The sequence below is a fragment of the Protomyctophum parallelum genome (assembly GCF_964188405.1).
Source record: "Protomyctophum parallelum genome assembly, chromosome: 6".
NCBI lineage: Eukaryota > Metazoa > Chordata > Actinopteri > Myctophiformes > Myctophidae > Protomyctophum > Protomyctophum parallelum.
In genome coordinates this window covers 13,072,751-13,091,503 of record NC_139701.1, presented here as the reverse complement: position 1 = coordinate 13,091,503, position 18,753 = coordinate 13,072,751, and the positions used below count along the sequence as shown (strand labels likewise).

The 18,753-nt window shown below is 45.5% G+C and overlaps 1 protein-coding gene across 4 annotated transcripts in view; it reads right to left on the bottom strand.

The window, feature by feature from the left end:
- Positions 1-3,744: 3,744 nt before the first annotated feature.
- Positions 3,745-18,753, bottom strand: part of LOC310860557 (transducin-like enhancer protein 1) — a 79,190-nt gene continuing 64,181 nt past the window's right edge. For all 4 annotated transcript variants that reach the window (XM_083767537.1, XM_083767534.1, XM_083767535.1 and 1 more), the window contains 8 exons: positions 15,949-16,151; positions 14,442-14,524; positions 11,879-12,128; positions 10,740-10,987; positions 7,222-7,369; positions 5,804-5,954; positions 5,459-5,535; positions 3,745-5,123 (listed from right to left, as the gene is read on the bottom strand). In XM_083767537.1, the coding sequence (XP_083623663.1) occupies positions 5,016-5,123; positions 5,459-5,535; positions 5,804-5,954; positions 7,222-7,369; positions 10,740-10,987; positions 11,879-12,128; positions 14,442-14,524; positions 15,949-16,151 (1,268 nt within the window). In that variant the 3' untranslated portion in view covers positions 3,745-5,015. The remainder of the gene's footprint in view (positions 5,124-5,458; positions 5,536-5,803; positions 5,955-7,221; positions 7,370-10,739; positions 10,988-11,878; positions 12,129-14,441; positions 14,525-15,948; positions 16,152-18,753) is intronic.

Here is an 18,753-nt window from a genome sequence, read left to right as displayed (position 1 = left end):
AGGATTTGAAAAGAATGAAAAAAAGAAACGATGGGTTATAGCCTATCGTTTTTTTTATTTTATATTCATTTTTATCCTGGTTTTTCATCATCTTTTACCATGGGCTATAGATGTGTGACCAGCATTTTATGTGAGTAGTACACAATACAGACACCAGATATCATGTATACATATATTTCCGTATGCCTGGAATATCATCAGATGCAGTAAATATAATAGTGCAAAGGGCCCCCAAAACAGGGCCAAAACAGGGCCATTTGGTTGCCCTGGCCTATTCACCTTTTTCCTGGTCTGTGTGTGCTCCACTTCCTGTCGATTTCATTGGATATCATTGGTCATCTGACCAGTTTCATTGGATTTCATTGGATCAAATCGACAGGAAGTGGAGCACACACACAGCCCAGGAAAAAAGGTGAATACGCATGATATGTTTGTGCCATTGTTTCTCAATTCTCATGCAAACAGCACACGTTAACTGAGCCATGTATATATACTGTATGATAATGTAATACGAACACGCATTTGTGCGACCACGTGACAGACTGTATCAAATATGACGGACTATCGTTAACGATACAGACAGAGACACCTCCCCAACAATATCGGCGAGACGGTTTGTTTATTTTTTGGACCACAATTCTTATATGAGAAGATTTAAGTTGAGCCCACATGTTATTCTCCATAGAGAAAGACCTCCGTGAACCGTGCAGGGGATGAGCGAGTGACGGCAGGACCTCGGCGCTCCATAATAAATACTAATAGTATAACGCTTTACGAAAGGAATCTTGTGAAAATTGTGCCTTCAATTTTGACACAGCCCCCAGAGCCGGAAGTGGCGTCTATACGTTTATAATATGTCTATATGGTTGGCATGCCGTTGCTTGCTATCCCATTGGCCAGAGGAGGCAGAGGAGGTCCTCAGTTCCATCAGTGTGACTAGAGTTGGTCGTCTACATTTCATGAGCTTTCATTAGTCAGGTCACCTGACAAAAAGAAACTGACGGATACATCCAACATCTTGATCAAATTACTTCAGATATAATCTGTGCAGAGTTGCGTGAACTTTTGACAAAATCCGTAGGAGTAGTAGGAACAACTGTATTTTGAAGAAAACACAAAATGACAATATATAGTCAGGCATAAAAGGGAAGCTTGGAGCTGTGTCACGAGCCAAGGCCGTGAAGCGGCCTGTTCTAAATTCTATGAGGCTATAAAGTAAATCATTGTCACAAGTGGCTTCTGTGCCTGCAGTCGTCCCTCAACCTTTTCAGGCTGTGACCCCCAAAAATAATAGTATTTGAAGTGAGGACCCAGTAGTATCAGTATGAATGAATCAGTGGTAAGATACAGACACAACTATATCAAACATTTAATCATGTCAATTCTATGGGGATATTAAGTAATTACTAATTACCATAGTTCCTCACAATTTCCTGTGTCTCTGTGTGGTGCAGGATATTATAGGATAGTGTTTTATAAGCAGTTTTATAAGGTCCCTGATTCAAATCCACTTAAAATATTACTTATGGTTCTGTGGTGCAGGAGATAAGTCAGAGCTTTCTAATCAGATGGTTAATTGTTTGAAAAGCAAGGATGAGGGTTTTTTCCATATGAAAGCCGTTACTGTTACACACACATATATTACTTATTTGTTTGTCAGCCTCCAGTGGCGCTATGAAAAATCCTTGGCCTTGCGGCAGTATGCACGCAAAGTTCACACTAATTGGTATGGTATTGTATGCATATTGAATTCATGCTATAACTTAATGCAATAGAACGATAGTTTTATGATTATAGTATAGGGCATAATAGCTATGTATGTTATGGACCTGCACTGATGTCTTTCTGGTGCCGGAAAGTAGGTGCTAACACAGACGGAGGGACACGGTAAAAACATGTGTCATTTGAGGTTGGGTTTAACATTTAACCAAACCAACAGCTAAGCTGCTGCCAGTCACTCACTCTACAGTCTGCATGCCGACATTCAAAACTTACTTTGAGTTCTGTGTAAGAGCGATGAACACATTGTTCCCTTCAAGACCCAGATCCACTGAGAACTCTCCGTTCTCAGAACACTGGCTCCCAAGAGTTCGCTGTATGTATACTTTGTATAGGGACGTGACTTTAATAATGCTGCTCGACTATATTCACATTGCGTGAATATAGTCGAGCAGCATTATTATAGTCCTTTATCGGTTGTCCTCCGACAACCCCTTCACTCTATCCTTTCCTTGTATGCTTGTTTTAATTTAAAAGTAACAGGGCTTGAACACAGCCTGAACTTCTTGTGCTCGCCTGAAGTTCTGCACATAGAAGCCAAGCCGTCCTGGGCTACTGGTCAGCAAGGTCAACGTGAAAGCAACTCAGCCCTGGCCATTGAATTCATCTGTTCGTCTTTCACTCCGTCCTCACTCTGAGCCATTCCCAGCACCATGTTACTTGATTAGGGGGAAAAGGGTAAAGACGGTGCTGCTGAAGGTGGTCGTGTTCTGAAATGTCAGATCAATTAAACATTTGATTACAAGATTATGGAACATGGCGAGGGCTTTGATGATAAAACTCAATTCCATTTGATTTGTAAAGCCCTTAATCAAGGGAACAGTCTAAAAGGGATTCAGGCCCACACTTAATAGGAAACAAACCTGACCTTCGACAGAGGAAAAGCAGCAGAGGAAAAATAATGACAGGTCTTAGCATTGCATTAATTTCCCACTGATTTCAAAGGAACATGTGCAACAGTGTTGTAATGCAAGGGTTGCTCTCGTTTAATGCACCCATTATACCAGTCTTCCAAGCCAGACCGTTGTCTCCCAGAATTTGCAAATGTTTCCGTCGTACAGTCTGGAGCACGGAAGCGCTGAAAATAATCCAGGGGTAAAGAGGATGTCCCACCTCCATCCCTGCTTCTGTCTCGTCTTTGCGGTCCAATATTTCCGCAAATGGAAATGATGGAACGGACGACGATTTCCTTTCTCAGTGTAGATTCAGACTCTACTGTATAGCATTTGGAGATTGTGGAATAGTAATAGTCTGGCCATGCAAGACTTAGGTCAAGACCGCCGACGATCACATTTTGGTGACCAGAGGTACTGGTGTCAGGAGGAAAGTTACAAAACAATGTGATGTGTATTTAGATTAGTTCAGAACCGAATATTAACAATTATATCCCTATAAAATGTAGAGTATTTCAACTAAACCCATCAGATTAACATTATGCGTTTTTTACAATGTGCTGAACAGTCTAGAAGAGGGAGACTATCAGCGTGTCCCCAGAGATAACATATAGCCTACCTCGTTTTATCATTTCTTTGAAATATCTTTTACCTTCTAATTCAGAAATATTTACCTTTAATTTTATGATGGAAGTCAATGGGGGGTTCTGAACGGGCTGAAACACCTTGCCCAAATTGGGAAAAGATACGATGACTGAGATCACAGCCAGAGGTGTGTGCATCCCACTCTAGCCCAAGTGCTGGACAAACGGTAATACAGGAAGAAAACAGTCTTATTAGTATTATTAATAACCAGTGTTTTCTTCCGGAGATCACAGCCAGGCCACATGAAGTCAGAGATCCACAGGATCACTTTTCATGTAAACTACAAACTGCACCGTGTGAGGAAAATAAAAGGAACGGAAAAATGCAAAATAAAACTAATCCTAGATATGATTTAATCCCCCCCCCCCCCCCCCCCCCAAGCCATTTACTCAACCAATTATCAAGTCACAAAGGCCCATCCTCGTTTGCCTTTAGATAACTTTATTTACACGTCCATATATAGCAAGATCAAGATTCACAATGCAGTTTGTGAAAACACCTCGTCTGCCTATGTGCCCTAACAAATACAATAGAAAAACACACAATACTGAGTGTTAATGATGACAATGTTCATGTTGTAGTAGTGTCCACTTCCCTGAAATTGGAGAGTACCTGTTGTGTTAGAGTATATATTAATATACTCTAAGGTTATGAGCACTGAGTCAAGTCCTGTTTCGTGTCCTGGGAGTGGTGGAGGTGGTGGTGGTGGTGGTGGGAGGTGTAACTGTTCTGGGACGGGTTTCCCAAAATCCATCTTGAAACCGAAAGTTACCGTTCTGTCACGACGAGCAGGTGGAGCAAAGATGAACACCAGTCTCTGGGATGCTTTCGAGAAACCCCCGACAACGCGGTTCCGCTCGGCCCATTATAGAGTTCTGTATGTGTACCACAGATAATACAATCATGTTGCTGCAGGAACCCAATCAGGAGACGACGGGGTCATTGGAATCTCGCAGCTGCTCCGTCCGTCCGTCCCGCCATCTGCCACACACACACACCTGCTGTACGCCGAGGAGACTCGGCGGTGGGAGCAGTTGTGCGTTTGAAGACCGGGACGGCGCAGAACCAAAACTCGGCCGAGTTGACACAGGCGAGCCTTCGCGCAGCGCAGGAAACATGGCGCCCCATATCTTTCGCGTCCAGCCCTTCCCGAAGCATCTCTCGCTCTCTCTCTCTCTCTCTCTCTCTCTTTCTTCTCTCTCTCTATCCTGCCTTCTACCCACTTAGTGTGGTCCGACAGCTCGAGGAGAATTCAAAGGCTAAAAAAATAAGTTTTTTGTATTTTTTTTCTTCTAATTTCATGTTCACTACAGAGGTTTTATTTTGTTAAAAAAAAGGAGGAAAAAAGGACAAAAACAACAACAACAAAAAACAAATTCTTTGGAGGAATCCCACATTTGTGCAGCTATTAGACTAACCAGCATTCTCAGAGCATTAAAAACAAAGTTCAACGTTGGGTTTTTTCCAGAGATGTGACTTTGTGGCCCCTTGCTCGCGTCCGTCCGTCCGTCTTTCGATCCTTTCACAAATGTAAACAAAACAACAAAGTACGAGTTAAGTGTCTTGTTTCCATGCCACCAGCTCTCTGTACAGTCATTGGTTGCAGGGGGACCAGGGACCCCGCCCCCTGATTATTTTTCTTCTTCTTTTTTTTGTGTCCCTCCAGCCAATAAGCATTCTTCTTCTTCTTCTTCTTCTTCAGTAGATGACTTCATAGACTGTGGCCTTCTTGTCCCCCGAGCCGGTGACGATGAACTGGTCGTCAGGAGAGATGTCACAGCTGAGGACCGACGACGACTCCTTGGACTGCGTTCACAAATAAGACAGCCGTGTTATATTAGTCATTACTAGGCAGGAACATTTGACATTGGTTGGTGCAAGATATGAATGAACAATACACACAGGTTGGATAGAAACAGACTAATATAGCTTTAGGACATGACAAACATTGTGTAAAACGTCTGGCACGTGGCAGCTAAGTCTGTGGATGTACAAAGTAGTAGTATGGTTGAAATCTCTTTTTTGCAAGTAGACTTTTAAAACATGTTAACAGGTCATTCATTCTTACAACTGGGATTCTCTTGACGCACAGACAGACCAAAATCCTGTTTAGATTCAGAGCTGCAGAAAAAAACACACACCTGGAATATGCTGGATCCGTACGGTGTCCGCCATGCGTTGAGGAGGTTATCTTTGCCTGTGCTCACAAACCATTTACCTACAGGACAAAACACACACAGATCAGACGATAAACCTCGGGGGAGGAGGCGTGCATGTGTGGGGCTGACAGAGAGGAATAGCATCAACGTCGCAGGGCACAGTAAAACGCAGAAAAGGAAGGGGTGACGCTCCACAGTGAGGAATGAGGAATAAAGCAGACATTTGTTCAACTTGTCTGTGATTAAATGGCCTCTGGGGGGTATGATGCAACCAAACCATCAGTCTAGTGTGCATGCGCGTGCGTGCGTACAGTATGAGTTACTCACCACAGTAGGCGAACTTGAGGGAGAGCACACAGCTCTCGTGGAGGTGCAGCTGGTACTTGTCAGGCTTGGAGACGTGAAGCACTTCCACGTTACTGCTCTCCATGCCTACGGCCAGCCACTCTCCTGTTGGACAGTAGCCCAGAGAGAAGATCTGCACACAGAGAGGAGGGAGGGAGGGAGGGTCCATGAGAGGAGGGAGGGAGGGAGGAGAAAGAGAGAGAGAGAGAGAGAGAGGGAGGGAGGTGGGGCAAGGAGTAATGGAGTAAGGATGAAAGAAGAACGAGACAGGAGGACACAAGTGGGGAGAGAGAGAGATTATATTTTTAGCAAGGATTAGGGCAGTCAAATAAATAATAATACCAAATTAGTAGGCGTGGCTGCCAAGTTAAACACTTCCGCATGACCGTGACATCTCTGAAGGATACCCCTTTTCCTCCATTTTCTTCTTAATTGAGTGCAAAAGGATATTTGATTACAAAACATATCTTTTTGGCCCCTTAGACCTTCATCAGGACCAACCTGTTACGAGAAATACAACTATTCATTTCTGAAAACCAGCGGCTAGCGAGTCGCCCCGATAGCCTGATGTCATTTCTGAGCTCATTTGACAGCTCTAGTAAGGATCAGAGGAGGTCCTAGCAGCGTTCTGTGTGTGTGTGTGTGTGTGTGTGTGTGTGTGTGTGTGTGTGTGTGTGTGTGTGTGTGTGTGCGTGCGTGCGTGTGTGTACCTGTGAGGTGAAGTCGTGCTGTTGGAGCTGTCTTCCCTCTCGGAGGTCCCAGCAGCGTACTGTGTGTGTGTGTGTGTGTGTGTGTGTGTGTGTGTGCGTGCGTGCGTGCGTGCGTGCGTGCGTGCGTGCGTGTGTGTGTGTGTGTGTGCGTGTGTGTGTGCATGTGTGTACCTGTGAGGTGAAGTCGTGCTGTTGGAGCTGTCTTCCCTCTCGGAGGTCCCAGCAGCGTACTGTGTGTGTGTGTGTGTGTGTGTGTGTGTGTGTGCGCGTGCGTGTGTGTACCTGTGAGGTGAAGTCGTGCTGTTGGAGCTGTCTTCCCTCTCGGAGGTCCCAGCAGCGTACTGTGTGTGTGTGTGTGTGTGTGTGTGTGTGTGTGTGTGTGTGTGTGTGCGTGTGTGTGTGCATGTGTGTACCTGTGAGGTGAAGTCGTGCTGTTGGAGCTGTCTTCCCTCTCGGAGGTCCCAGCAGCGTACTGTGTGTGTGTGTGTGTGTGTGTGTGTGTGTGTGTGTGTGTGTGTGTGTGTGTGTGTGTGTGTGTGTGTGTGTGTGTGTGTGTGTGTGTGTGTGTGTGTGTGTGTGTGTGTGTGTGTGTGTGTGTGTGTGTGTGTGTGTGTGTGTGTGTGTGTGTGTGTGTGTGTGTGTGTGTGTGTGTGTGTGTGTGTGTGTGTGTGTGTGTGTGCATGTGTGTACCTGTGAGGTGAAGTCGTGCTGTTGGAGCTGTCTTCCCTCTCGGAGGTCCCAGCAGCGTACTGTGTTGTCCAGACCTCCTGTCCACAGCTTGGTGCCGTCGTTGGAGATGTCAATGCAGCTGGCCCCGTCTGTGTGGCCCTGGAACTGCCTGCAGCGTGGACGAGAGACAGAATCATCTTTATTGTCACATCACAGGTGGTGAAATTCAGTGAAATCGTTTTAGTTGTTTCCATAAAAAAAGAGAACAGAAAGAAGAAGTATAATCTAACCGGTGCAAGGTGTGCCAAGACCTGAGGTAAGACATAAGGTGCTAGCAGCACATACTGTATACTATACTGTATACATACTTTATACTATACTGTACTGTGCTTCTCCGTTTCATTATCCATCTCCTCCTTTCCTCTCTCCTTACCTGACTAGAGTCTGGTGGTGGAGGTCTTAATTACCTGACTAGAGTCTGGTGGTGGAGGTCTTAATTACCTGACTAGAGTCTGGTGGTGGAGGTCTTAATTACCTGACTAGGGTCTGGTGGTGGAGGTCTAAATTACCTGACTAGGGTCTGGTGGTGGAGGTCTTAATTACCTGACTAGGGTCTGGTGGTGGAGGTCTTAATTACCTGACTAGGGTCTGGTGGTGGAGGTCTTAATTACCTGACTAGGGTCTGGTGGTGGAGGTCTTAATTACCTGACTAGGGTCTGGTGGTGGAGGTCTTAATTACCTGACTAGGGTCTGGTGGTGGAGGTCTTAATTACCTGACTAGGGTCTGGTGGTGGAGGTCTTAATTACCTGACTAGAGTTTGGTGGTGGAGGTCTTAATTACCTGACTAGAGTCTGGTGGTGGAGGTCTTAATTACCTGACTAGGGTCTGGTGGTGGAGGTCTTAATTACCTGACTAGGGTCTGGTGGTGGAGGTCTTAATTACCTGACTAGGGTCTGGTGGTGGAGGTCTTAATTACCTGACTAGGGTCTGGTTGTGGAGGTCTTAATTACCTGACTAGGGTCTGGTTGTGGAGGTCTTAATTAGGCCTAAAAAACAACAACTTTGGTTTCCGATTGGCTGTCATTTTTGGGCTGAGTAGGTAGGGAATTTATTTTATTTTATTTTATTTATTTTTCGTGGGAAGGATGGGTAGCAAGGAATTTATTTTATTTTATTTTTTATTTTATTTTTTATTTTTCGTGGGAAGGATGGGTAGCAAGGATTTTTTTTTCTTTTTTCCTACGGCAATGATGGATAGGCTTATTTTTTAATAACTTCAATATTTGCCTGAAATACCATCTTTTAAATAATGAATGGTTCAAGTACACATAACACTGTATGCCTACAGCTAAACATTTGAAAACTTTGAATAGAATGTCCACACACTGGTTGAATACTTTAGAGTTTTAATTCAACTCCAAACCAAAGTAAAGTGCTGCATCACTCACATACCAAAAATAAATACAAATGTAAAAAAAAATCTTCAAGTAATAAAGCTGAAACATGAACTTGTGTTTTGAAGCAGAGAGCTACTGGCTATCCCTGGATCAAACAAATTAACTTAAACCAACCAATGGCATGAGGAGTTGGAAAACCAAGAATACTGACTGGTGAATGAATTATACCAGGATTTGAAAATAATAAAACATTTTAGGCTACCCCAGGGTATGAGATGAGCTCAATTCAGAATGAGGAGCTTTAACAATTAAGTCCATTCTAAATACTGATATACAGTATGCAGCTTAAAAGTGAATAGTTTAGAACGGTGGTTGGTCAAACAGATTAGAACGGTGGTTGTTGAACTTGCTACCGCTGTCTGGCCTCTGGTTTGCGAACCAAATTAATTGCTTAGTGTTCAGCATCAAAGTATATAACTTAAGTTAACTTGCCATATGCTTAAATGTTCTATACGCCCATCGATTAATCCGCAATAGCTCGTTTTGGAAGCGTCGGGGCTTAACAAGACACTGCTGTCTCGTTGAACCCAGCTGGGTGAATAACCTAAATCAACGTCACCACGGTAAATGCTCCATATAACTATGAAAGCGCTAATGTTAATGTTCACTGCATACACGTAATATAGTTGACCAAGCAATGTTACAGTCCACTGTAGGCTACAGCTATTTGGTTTCCAAATCGTAGCGCTGTAGACTACAGCAATTTAATTTCCGCATCGCAGCGCAGCGCGCCTCATGTGTGCCCAAAAGAACAGATCTGCAAGCTGTCGACACGCAATCGAGCGGCATGTTGATAGTTTGTATGTCTGTTATTTTGGTTAGGCAACGCACATTACGCGTGGTATGTGGGTTTGAGAGGCAATGATTAATGTAGGCCTACAGTAGCCTAGTAGATTATAGCCAAGTTGACAGTTGTCATAATATTGTATAGCTCTGTTCTGGACTGTTGCACAACGTTAGCCAACGGTGAATGATGAAAAAGTTGCACTTTGTTAACGAGGACAGTATTGGACATGCTGCGTCACTTCAGAGGATCGCTGCTACTTTGATTCAAAGATGTTTACTCACCCCTGGAAATCGCTGGAAACCATTAGAATGTTGGAAATGGAACATGAGTTACAACCTCAAGTAGCCTACCATGCACCTCGCGATGACGCATTCCAAAACATTTGCGCACGTGATATTTTAGACGAAAGAAAACTTTATTTTGACTTTGCGCGTCCCAATGGTCTCATCAAAGAGAATTTTAATGATCAAAGACCTTTTTGGTCTTGACTCGGTCGTATTCTGAGCTTTTTTTTTTTTTTTTTCACCAAATGCCAATAAAATAATCTGAGTCGCGCATATTTAATAGAGTCGGTCGGCAAACGGAAACCAAAGTTTTTTTTTGTTAGGCCTTACCTGACTAGGGTCTGGTTGTGGAGGTCTTAATTACCTGACTAGGGTCTGGTTGTGGAGGTCTTAATTACCTGACTAGGGTCTGGTGGTGGAGGTCTTAATTACCTGAATAGGGTCTGGTGGTGGAGGTCTTAATTACCTGACTAGGGTCTGGTGGTGGAGGTCTTAATTACCTGACTAGGGTCTGGTGGTGGAGGTCTTAATTACCTGACTAGGGTCTGGTTGTGGAGGTCTTAATTACCTGACTAGAGTCTGGTGGTGGAGGTCTTAATTACCTGACTAGGGTCTGGTTGTGGGGGTCTTAATTACCTGACTAGGGTCTGGTGGTGGAGGTCTTAATTACCTGACTAGGGTCTGGTTGTGGAGGTCTTAATTACCTGACTAGGGTCTGGTTGTGGAGGTCTTAATTACCTGACTAGAGTCTGGTTGTGGAGGTCTTAATTACCTGACTAGGGTCTGGTGGTGGAGGTCTTAATTACCTGACTAGGGTCTGGTTGTGGAGGTCTTAATTACCTGACTAGGGTCTGGTGGTGGAGGTCTTAATTACCTGACTAGGGTCTGGTTGTGGAGGTCTTAATTACCTGACTAGGGTCTGGTTGTGGGGGTCTTAATTACCTGACTAGGGTCTGGTTGTGGAGGTCTTAATTACCTGACTAGGGTCTGGTTGTGGGGGTCTTAATTACCTGACTAGGGTCTGGTTGTGGAGGTCCCAGACCACGATGTTTCCGTCGCTGCAGCAGGAGAAGCAGACCTTGTTGTCGGGGGAGATGGCCAGAGCGTAGCAGGCGGGCGCAGACGACGTCAGCTCCGCCTTGATGCGGGGAGTGGGCGTGGCCAGGTCCCAGATTGACAGCGTGCTGGCCTCCCCGCCCACGATCAGGGTCCGCCCGTCGGGGAGCAGCTTGCAGGAACGGATGTAGTTGTCCCGGTTCTGATGTGACAAGATAAAAATAAAAACAAGACACGGTTTATTTATATATTTCTATGCAAATGAGCTACGAGGCCGAGGGATAACTCGTCTATAAAGTCTTGAACTTAAGCTGCATCAGCACTATCATGGTGAGATAAGTTCCTCGTAGATTTCGCTTAAGGACAACATGAGGGTAATTCATCATATTCTCTCTGTGCGTGTGTGTGTGCGTTTGTCTGTGTCTTCATTAGAATCACGTATAATGGCCAAGCACAATACATAATGTACAGGAATTTGTCTTGGTGACACCGGTGCAGAGGAGGCAGTACTTTTAGTCTCACAACAGTACATGCTGACACAATCACGGCTCAAGGACAGCAGCTGAACAACCTCATAGAGAATGCAAAGGGGCCGTGCTCCATAGAGCACTGCTTCTCCTTCATGTCGAGGACCCCCAAATTGATACCTTTAAGCCCATGGACCCCCATTTTAAAAGATATGCCGTGACCCCAATATGGAGAAGATTGTTACAAGGATCCTCAGTTTGTTAGGCATTAGGCCCCAATTTACACTGTAAGATTGTCCGTGTTTAACTCGAGAGAGAGGGTACAAATCAGACCCACATAAGGGTCAAGTTCTGGATCTCCTGGAACCCAACACGCTCAACGAACCCTAGGGGTCACCAGACAACAACAACTAGGGGTCACCAGACCCCACTTTGAGAACCGCTGCAGTAGAGTATGTTTGAGTTCATGCTAGACATGCTTATGTTTCTTAATATTGTTCCCCTGCGTCCTGTGTTGTTTTGGTCTTTTTCCATGTCTGGCAGACTCTGGCTATGGACTTTTTAAAGGTTTGCTTAGAGCACTTTAAACAGACATTACCAGGTGTGTGTGGGAGGGTGTTTCTTACCAGACAGTCCAGCTGTGCCATGGGGCTCTTGGAGCCCGGCTGGCTGATGTCCCACACCTTGACGCAGCCCTTTCCTCCGGTGTAGACGTGGCGCGTGGACGTGCTGATGGTGACGGCGCACACCACCTCACCGTGGTTCAGCGTGTGGATCTGCCGGGCGTGGCGCGGGATGCCCGGGCCCAGCAGGGCGTCCGGAGGGAAGGGCACCGGCTGCATCTGCCCGTCTGCGCTCACGTGGAACGAGTAGGCACTGCGGACGGAACAGGCACGAGGACAAGAAGAGACGGAAGGAAGATTCAAGGCATGCTCCAGTTAAACACGGAAGCAAACACAGCCGTTCCTACACAAAGGTAACCTATATATGCTTGCCATTTTTTGTTCACACGTTTAAATCTGTAAATGTGTTCATGCTGAGGACAAAGGTGTTTTGTTCAAGTGGCATGATTACATACGTTAAATGAAAGGACTCGACTTGGCGTGACATTGCATCGAGCGGCATGAATGAGGTAGGCATTATTGAGAGCAATGTTGACGTAGCTACCTAGTAATGATTGGCTGCCTCCTGGGACAATGGGAGGACTTACCCATAAAGCCTATAGCCTGAACAGCATAAAACCCATACTCTGAACACAGCAACGTGAAGCCGTATTGGCTGCACACTCTGAACACAGCAACGTGAAGCCCTATTGGCTGCACACTCTGAACACAGCAACGTGAAGCCCTATTGGCTGCACACTCTGAACACAGCAACGTGAAGCCGTATTGGCTGCACACTCTGAACACAGCAACGTGAAGCCGTATTGGCTGCACACTCTGAACACAGCAACGTGAAGCCGTATTGGCTGCACACTCTGAACACAGCAACGTGAAGCCCTATTGGCTGCACACTCTGAACACAGCAACGTGAAGCCGTATTGGCTGCACACTCTGAACACAGCAACGTGAAGCCGTATTGGCTGCACACTCTGAACACAGCAACGTGAAGCCCTATTGGCTGCATACTCTGAACACAGCAACGTGAAGCCCTATTGGCTGCACACTCTGAACACAGCAACGTGAAGCCGTATTGGCTGCACACTCTGAACACAGCAACGTGAAGCCCTATTGGCTGCACACTCTGAACACAGCAACGTGAAGCCGTATTGGCTGCACACTCCTAACACAGCAACGTGAAGCCGTATTGGCTGCACACTCTGAACACAGCAACGTGAAGCCCTATTGGCTGCACACTCTGAACACAGCAACGTGAAGCCCTATTGGCTGCACACTCTGAACACAGCAACGTGAAGCCGTATTGGCTGCACACTCCTAACGCAGCAACGTGAAGCCGTATTGGCTGCATACTCTGAACACAGCAACGTGAAGCCCTATTGGCTGCATACTCTGAACACAGCAACGTGAAGCCCTATTGGCTGCACACTCTGAACACAGCAACGTGAAGCCGTATTGGCTGCATACTCTGAACACAGCAACGTGAAGCCGTATTGGCTGCACACTCTGAACGCAGCAACGTGAAGCCGTATTAGCTGCACACTCTGAACGCAGCAACGTGAAGCCGTATTAGCTGCATACTCTGAACACAGCAACGTGAAGCCGTATTGGCTGCATACTCTGAACACAGCAACGTGAAGCCGTATTAGCTGCATACTCTGAACACAGCAACGTGAAGCCGTATTGGCTGCATACTCTGAACACAGCAACGTGAAGCCGTATTGGCTGCATACTCTGAACACAGCAACGTGAAGCCGTATTAGCTGCATACTCTGAACACAGCAACGTGAAGCCGTATTGGCTGCATACTCTGAACGCAGCAACGTGAAGCCGTATTGGCTGCATACTCTGAACACAGCAACGTGAAGCTGTGAGCTGAGGCAGAGGCTGCGGCACACAAACTGATTATAGTTCATTATACGTTCATAAACGAGTACTTGCTGCAGCTGGCAATTATGAGTCATTCTTGTTTATATGTCATAGCGGCTGGTTATTATTGGCTTCCACTAGTTTAAGGCAGGGGAGTATTTTACAAAAACAAAACAAGAATTACACAAACAAACCGATCAATGTCACTTCCCTTCTAAAATGTATAAAAAATCTTTTTACTTATGCATCTATTGGTCAATAATATCGGGAGGCCAATAATATCAGACATCACTCTTTACCAACATAATCATTCAAATATTATTTGAATGATTATGTTGGTAAAGAGTGATGGCTGAAAGATGGCTGAATTATATTTTTTGACATTATGTCAAAAAATATAATTCAGCCATCTTTTTCATTGTTATGATTATGACTCCCAAATGCAATTACAAGCGAAGAACTGTATTTTCTGGGTGCCGTAAAACAAACACACACACACACACACACACACACACACACACACACACACACACACACACACACACACACACACACACACACACACACACACACACACACACACACACACACACACACACACACACACACACACACACACACAAAGGATAGTAGAATAAGTAAGGTAGAAAGATGATATTGTGGCATTTGTGTGGAATGGAAAAAGGTTCAAATGGAGACTCACGGTTTTCCTGAGGCAGCGGCTGAGTGCAGGCTGGCAGGCAGCCCGGGGACCCTCATATGGGGGTGGGGGGACTCATAACCCACCTGGAAGAACACCAAGACACATTAAGGCCAGAGAAGAGTTGACGGGAGAAGCCGGGTCATGCAGTAATATAAGACTGAAGGAAGGGGACAGGAGAGGCAAGAGGAGAAGAATGAGGCAGAGCTGTATGGGGCAGCGCTTTCCCCAACACTGGGTCGTTTTGTGGGGGTCCCTATACCTTTTGTTTACTATGTTTAGTTTTTAAATTTGTATTATTTCAAAACATCTTCCAAAAAACATTCAGAAAAAAGATACATTGTCCAATTGTCACAAATGTCTATTATTCTTTTCAGTAATTTCATGAAAAATAAAAGCAAAATCCAAGAAATTCCATAAATTAGAATACAAGGCCTATAGTGAAATAAAAATATGCTGTTTTCCCTCGTTTAGGTCCCAGGTAAACGTCCAATTACTTTTTTTGATCTTGAGCTATAAAGTTTGTGAACTATTGGTATGTCTCCGGGACTAGAGGACGATAGAGCAGAAGCTGGAAACAGAGCTCGAAATTAACTCCTCTTTCTTGGCAACACAAATCAAAAAGTGATCAAACCATCAGCTAAAATGTAGCAGCAGTGCAGCACCCACCGAAGTATAAGGGTAAAAAACTAACGATATAAAACGCAGTGCGATTTACAAGTAATATTAGGTGATTATAATACCACGACCAGAGCTTTATGCAATACAACGGGAACAATATTGAAATAACGGTGTTCTGTGGCTCTCTGTCCCTCTTCCATTCATCTCTTCACTGAGGCATCAATTAATGTCTCCAGATGATGAGGACCCTGACCTGACCCTTGCCCATCAGATCAGATCTACAAGCGCAAAACGGGCCTCGTTTTGAGCTATGGATCTGCTGACGTTGTAGTATGATCATTAATACGAGTACGTTCATTCGCGGAAAAAACTGAGATAAGCAGTTTCTGCCAGACAGCAACTATATATATATATATATATATATATATATATATATAGTAGACCACTGTCTCACCAATCTGCACAAACACAAAGGCAGCCTTTCTATCCGATGGGTTTTCATGCTGTGCTTCTTGCCAAATGATACCCCCTGCTCTTTACTGGTAATAAAATGCTTTGAAAACTAGATTATTATTATTTTTTGTCCAGCTCATTAACCCATTTTGGGAGGGAACCCCTTTTGGTGTTGGCATTACGTTATGCTTTAGCTATTGAAGAATAGCAGATCTACAAACTCATAGCGCGCCACCGAGTGGCGCGCTATGAGCTTGCAGATCTGCTATCTGCTATCAGCTATTCTTTTGAAAAATCGTGAAAATGTTTATTTCAGAAAACTGGAGGATTTAGAAGATTTTTTGTTAATTTCGAGGTCCGGCCTAAATGGTTTAACGTAGCCTGTGATAGCATGATTAGCGAGTATAACAAGGAAGAAGGAGAAGATCTCTCTCACCACGGGTGACCGTCCGTAGCCCGCTGCAGCGGCGGCGGCGGCCGCAGCCGCGGCCGCAGATCCGTTCATCTGTGCCGAGACCAGGTGCAGCCCAGCGCCGTAGGCCGCCGCCCCCGCCAGGTCCCCGTTGACCCCCGGGGGCAGGCCGAAAGCCCCCGGAGGGTAGGGCCCCTGAACCGCCAGGGGGTTCCTCAGTCCCAGAGCTACAGGGGGGGAGAGGGGGAGGGGGAGAGGAGACATGGGGGGGAGAATAGAACAGAGAGAGGGGTCGAGTCAATCTCAAGCCTCTGCCTTTTTGAGGGGCGCTATCCCCTCCTATACACACAGGTTTAATGTTTGTCTATAGTTCAAAGTTTGTTTTGTAAACGCATTGACGTATGGAGGAAAAAATGTACGTCATAATATGTCGTTTACGTCATATTGTCTCTTTATTGTTAATGGCGTTTAATGTTTGCGTTGGCAACCGTTTGCTTTACGTCACCATTACATCACCTAATCAACATGAGTTAGACTTTAATATATTAGCGCCCCTCATAATGCCCAGCTTTGACTGTTTGTGTGAACACAATCATTGGCTGATGAATAGCTAATCACCCCATATAGCGACGATTTGATTGGATGAGCACAAAGTACATATTGAGGATAAAAAGTGAGGGAAGAAAAGTGAAGCCACCAAAAGTGATTGGCCCGGAATGACATTTTTGAAGAGTTGATTGGCTGAGTGTGGAATGTGACGTATGATGATAAGAGCGCCCCTCACTTCACTTGTGATGTGTGTGTGTTCGCGCACGTGCGTGTGTGCGTGCCGTCTATGGTGCGTGCGTGCGTGTGTGTGTGTGGTCACATGGAACAACCTGTGGGACTCATGCAACCAGCGTTGCGGTCCCACAGGAAACCGAATCACACCATCCTGATCCGCTCCCTGTTTGTTTTCACAGAAATGGTCGTTTATCTCTGGTGTGTTTTCTCCGCTGTGTTTTTTCAGCGAGGCGAGGGGGGGGGGGGGGGGGGGGAAATACATTTGGCAGTCAACGCGTTAACATATATTACAGCGTGGCTCTGCAAAACACTAGCAGTCAGTGTGTGTGTGCGTGCGTGTGTGTGTGTGACTGCCCAGAGCTAATCTGGCAACCCACTGGATATATCAGCGTTTAAACTTTGTACGCACACTGCCAGCAGCCAGTGTTTAACTTCCACTTCACAATGGAAGACAACAGGGCAGCCGATCACGCCGAAAACCTTCCTTTCATTTACCAATGCCAAATAAAAGTATAACCACTTAAACCAAGTTTAAGTGGCCCTATTTCACGAGTGTTCAATAAAAGCAAATATAGACACTGGGGGATTTCGCAAAGTGTAAAAAATAAATAAAATGGTTTATATATGGACTCATGTGGACTGGTAGTATAGGGCTCTGCTTTCACCCTCCTCCAGAGAATGAGACGAAGGAGTTTGACGTGTAGGATTACACTGTGTGGTACCGACTCCACTGCAGCTTGAGATCATTTATATGATGTGGCCGCGAGCGGCTGACCCGCAAACCACACAAATCTGCCAGAGCGTTAAAATCATTTGCTCTCGTGTGCTTTAGTCTGGTCATGACTTTTGCTCTCTCTCTCTCTCTCGCCTCCTCCGTTTGAAATGCTTTATAGGAAAGGTAGAATTTAACTAATGCACAGTTTAGCCTTTGCCTTTAGGCAATATTCAGACTTATAATATATGGCCATATTCGGAGGAGAGTTCCTCTGCTAAAGCCTCCTCTGGGTCTCTGAGGCGTCCATGACTGACTGGCCTGTAGAATGAGACACCGGGGCGGGCAGCCAGCCATGCAACAGACAGAACCAAGACGCTATAGTGCTATGAAGCTATACAGTCACTGTGGAAGTCTAACAGGCGCTAGACTGCTACTGACCCCTGCTGGCCACAACACCTCCATGCATCCAAACAAATAGTGTATATATCTCGTAGAACAAGTATGATTGAGTGTCTTGTATGTGTGTGTCTAAGAGGGGGGGAAAAAAGCGGAATGGTTATGAATAAATAAATAAATAAATATGAGAGAGAGAGAGAAAGAGAGAGAGGAGAGGAGAGGAGAGGAGAGGAGAGGAGAGGAGAGGAGAGGAGAGGAGAGGAGAGGAGAGGAGAGGAGAGGAGAGGAGAGGAGAGGAGAGGAGAGGAGAGGAGAGAGACAGAGACAGAGACAGAGACAGAGACAGAGACAGAGACAGAGACAGAGACAGAGACAGAGACAGAGACAGAGACAGAGACAGAGACAGAGACAGAGACAGAGACAGGAGACAGGAGACAGGAGACAGGAGACAGGAGACAGGAGACAGGAGACAGGAGACAGAGACAGAGACAGAGACAGAGACAGAGACAGAGACAGAGACAGAGACAGAGACAGAGACAGAGACAGAGACAGAGACAGAGACAGAGACAGAGACAGAGACAGAGACAGAGACAGAGACAGAGACAGAGACAGAGACAGAGACAGAGACAGAGACAGAGACAGGGGGAGCTAGAGAGAGAAGACCAAGGACATGCACAGAATGTTAGAGAGGCCGGGGCTGAAATTCCCTAAAAAAGGGCACTTTTGGCCGAAAATAGCAGATCTACAAGCTCACAACGTGTCAGGGCTTGACACTGCACTCTGATGCGGCGTATGACATGGACCTTTACACAGAGGTGATTTCTTTCACAATGGTGCATTCATGGTTTGGAGAGGACCGGTTTTTTTTTACAGACAGGCCCCCCCCTTTAATGTCTATGTGTGCAAGTGCCTGGAGAAGGCAAAGAGAGATGGTT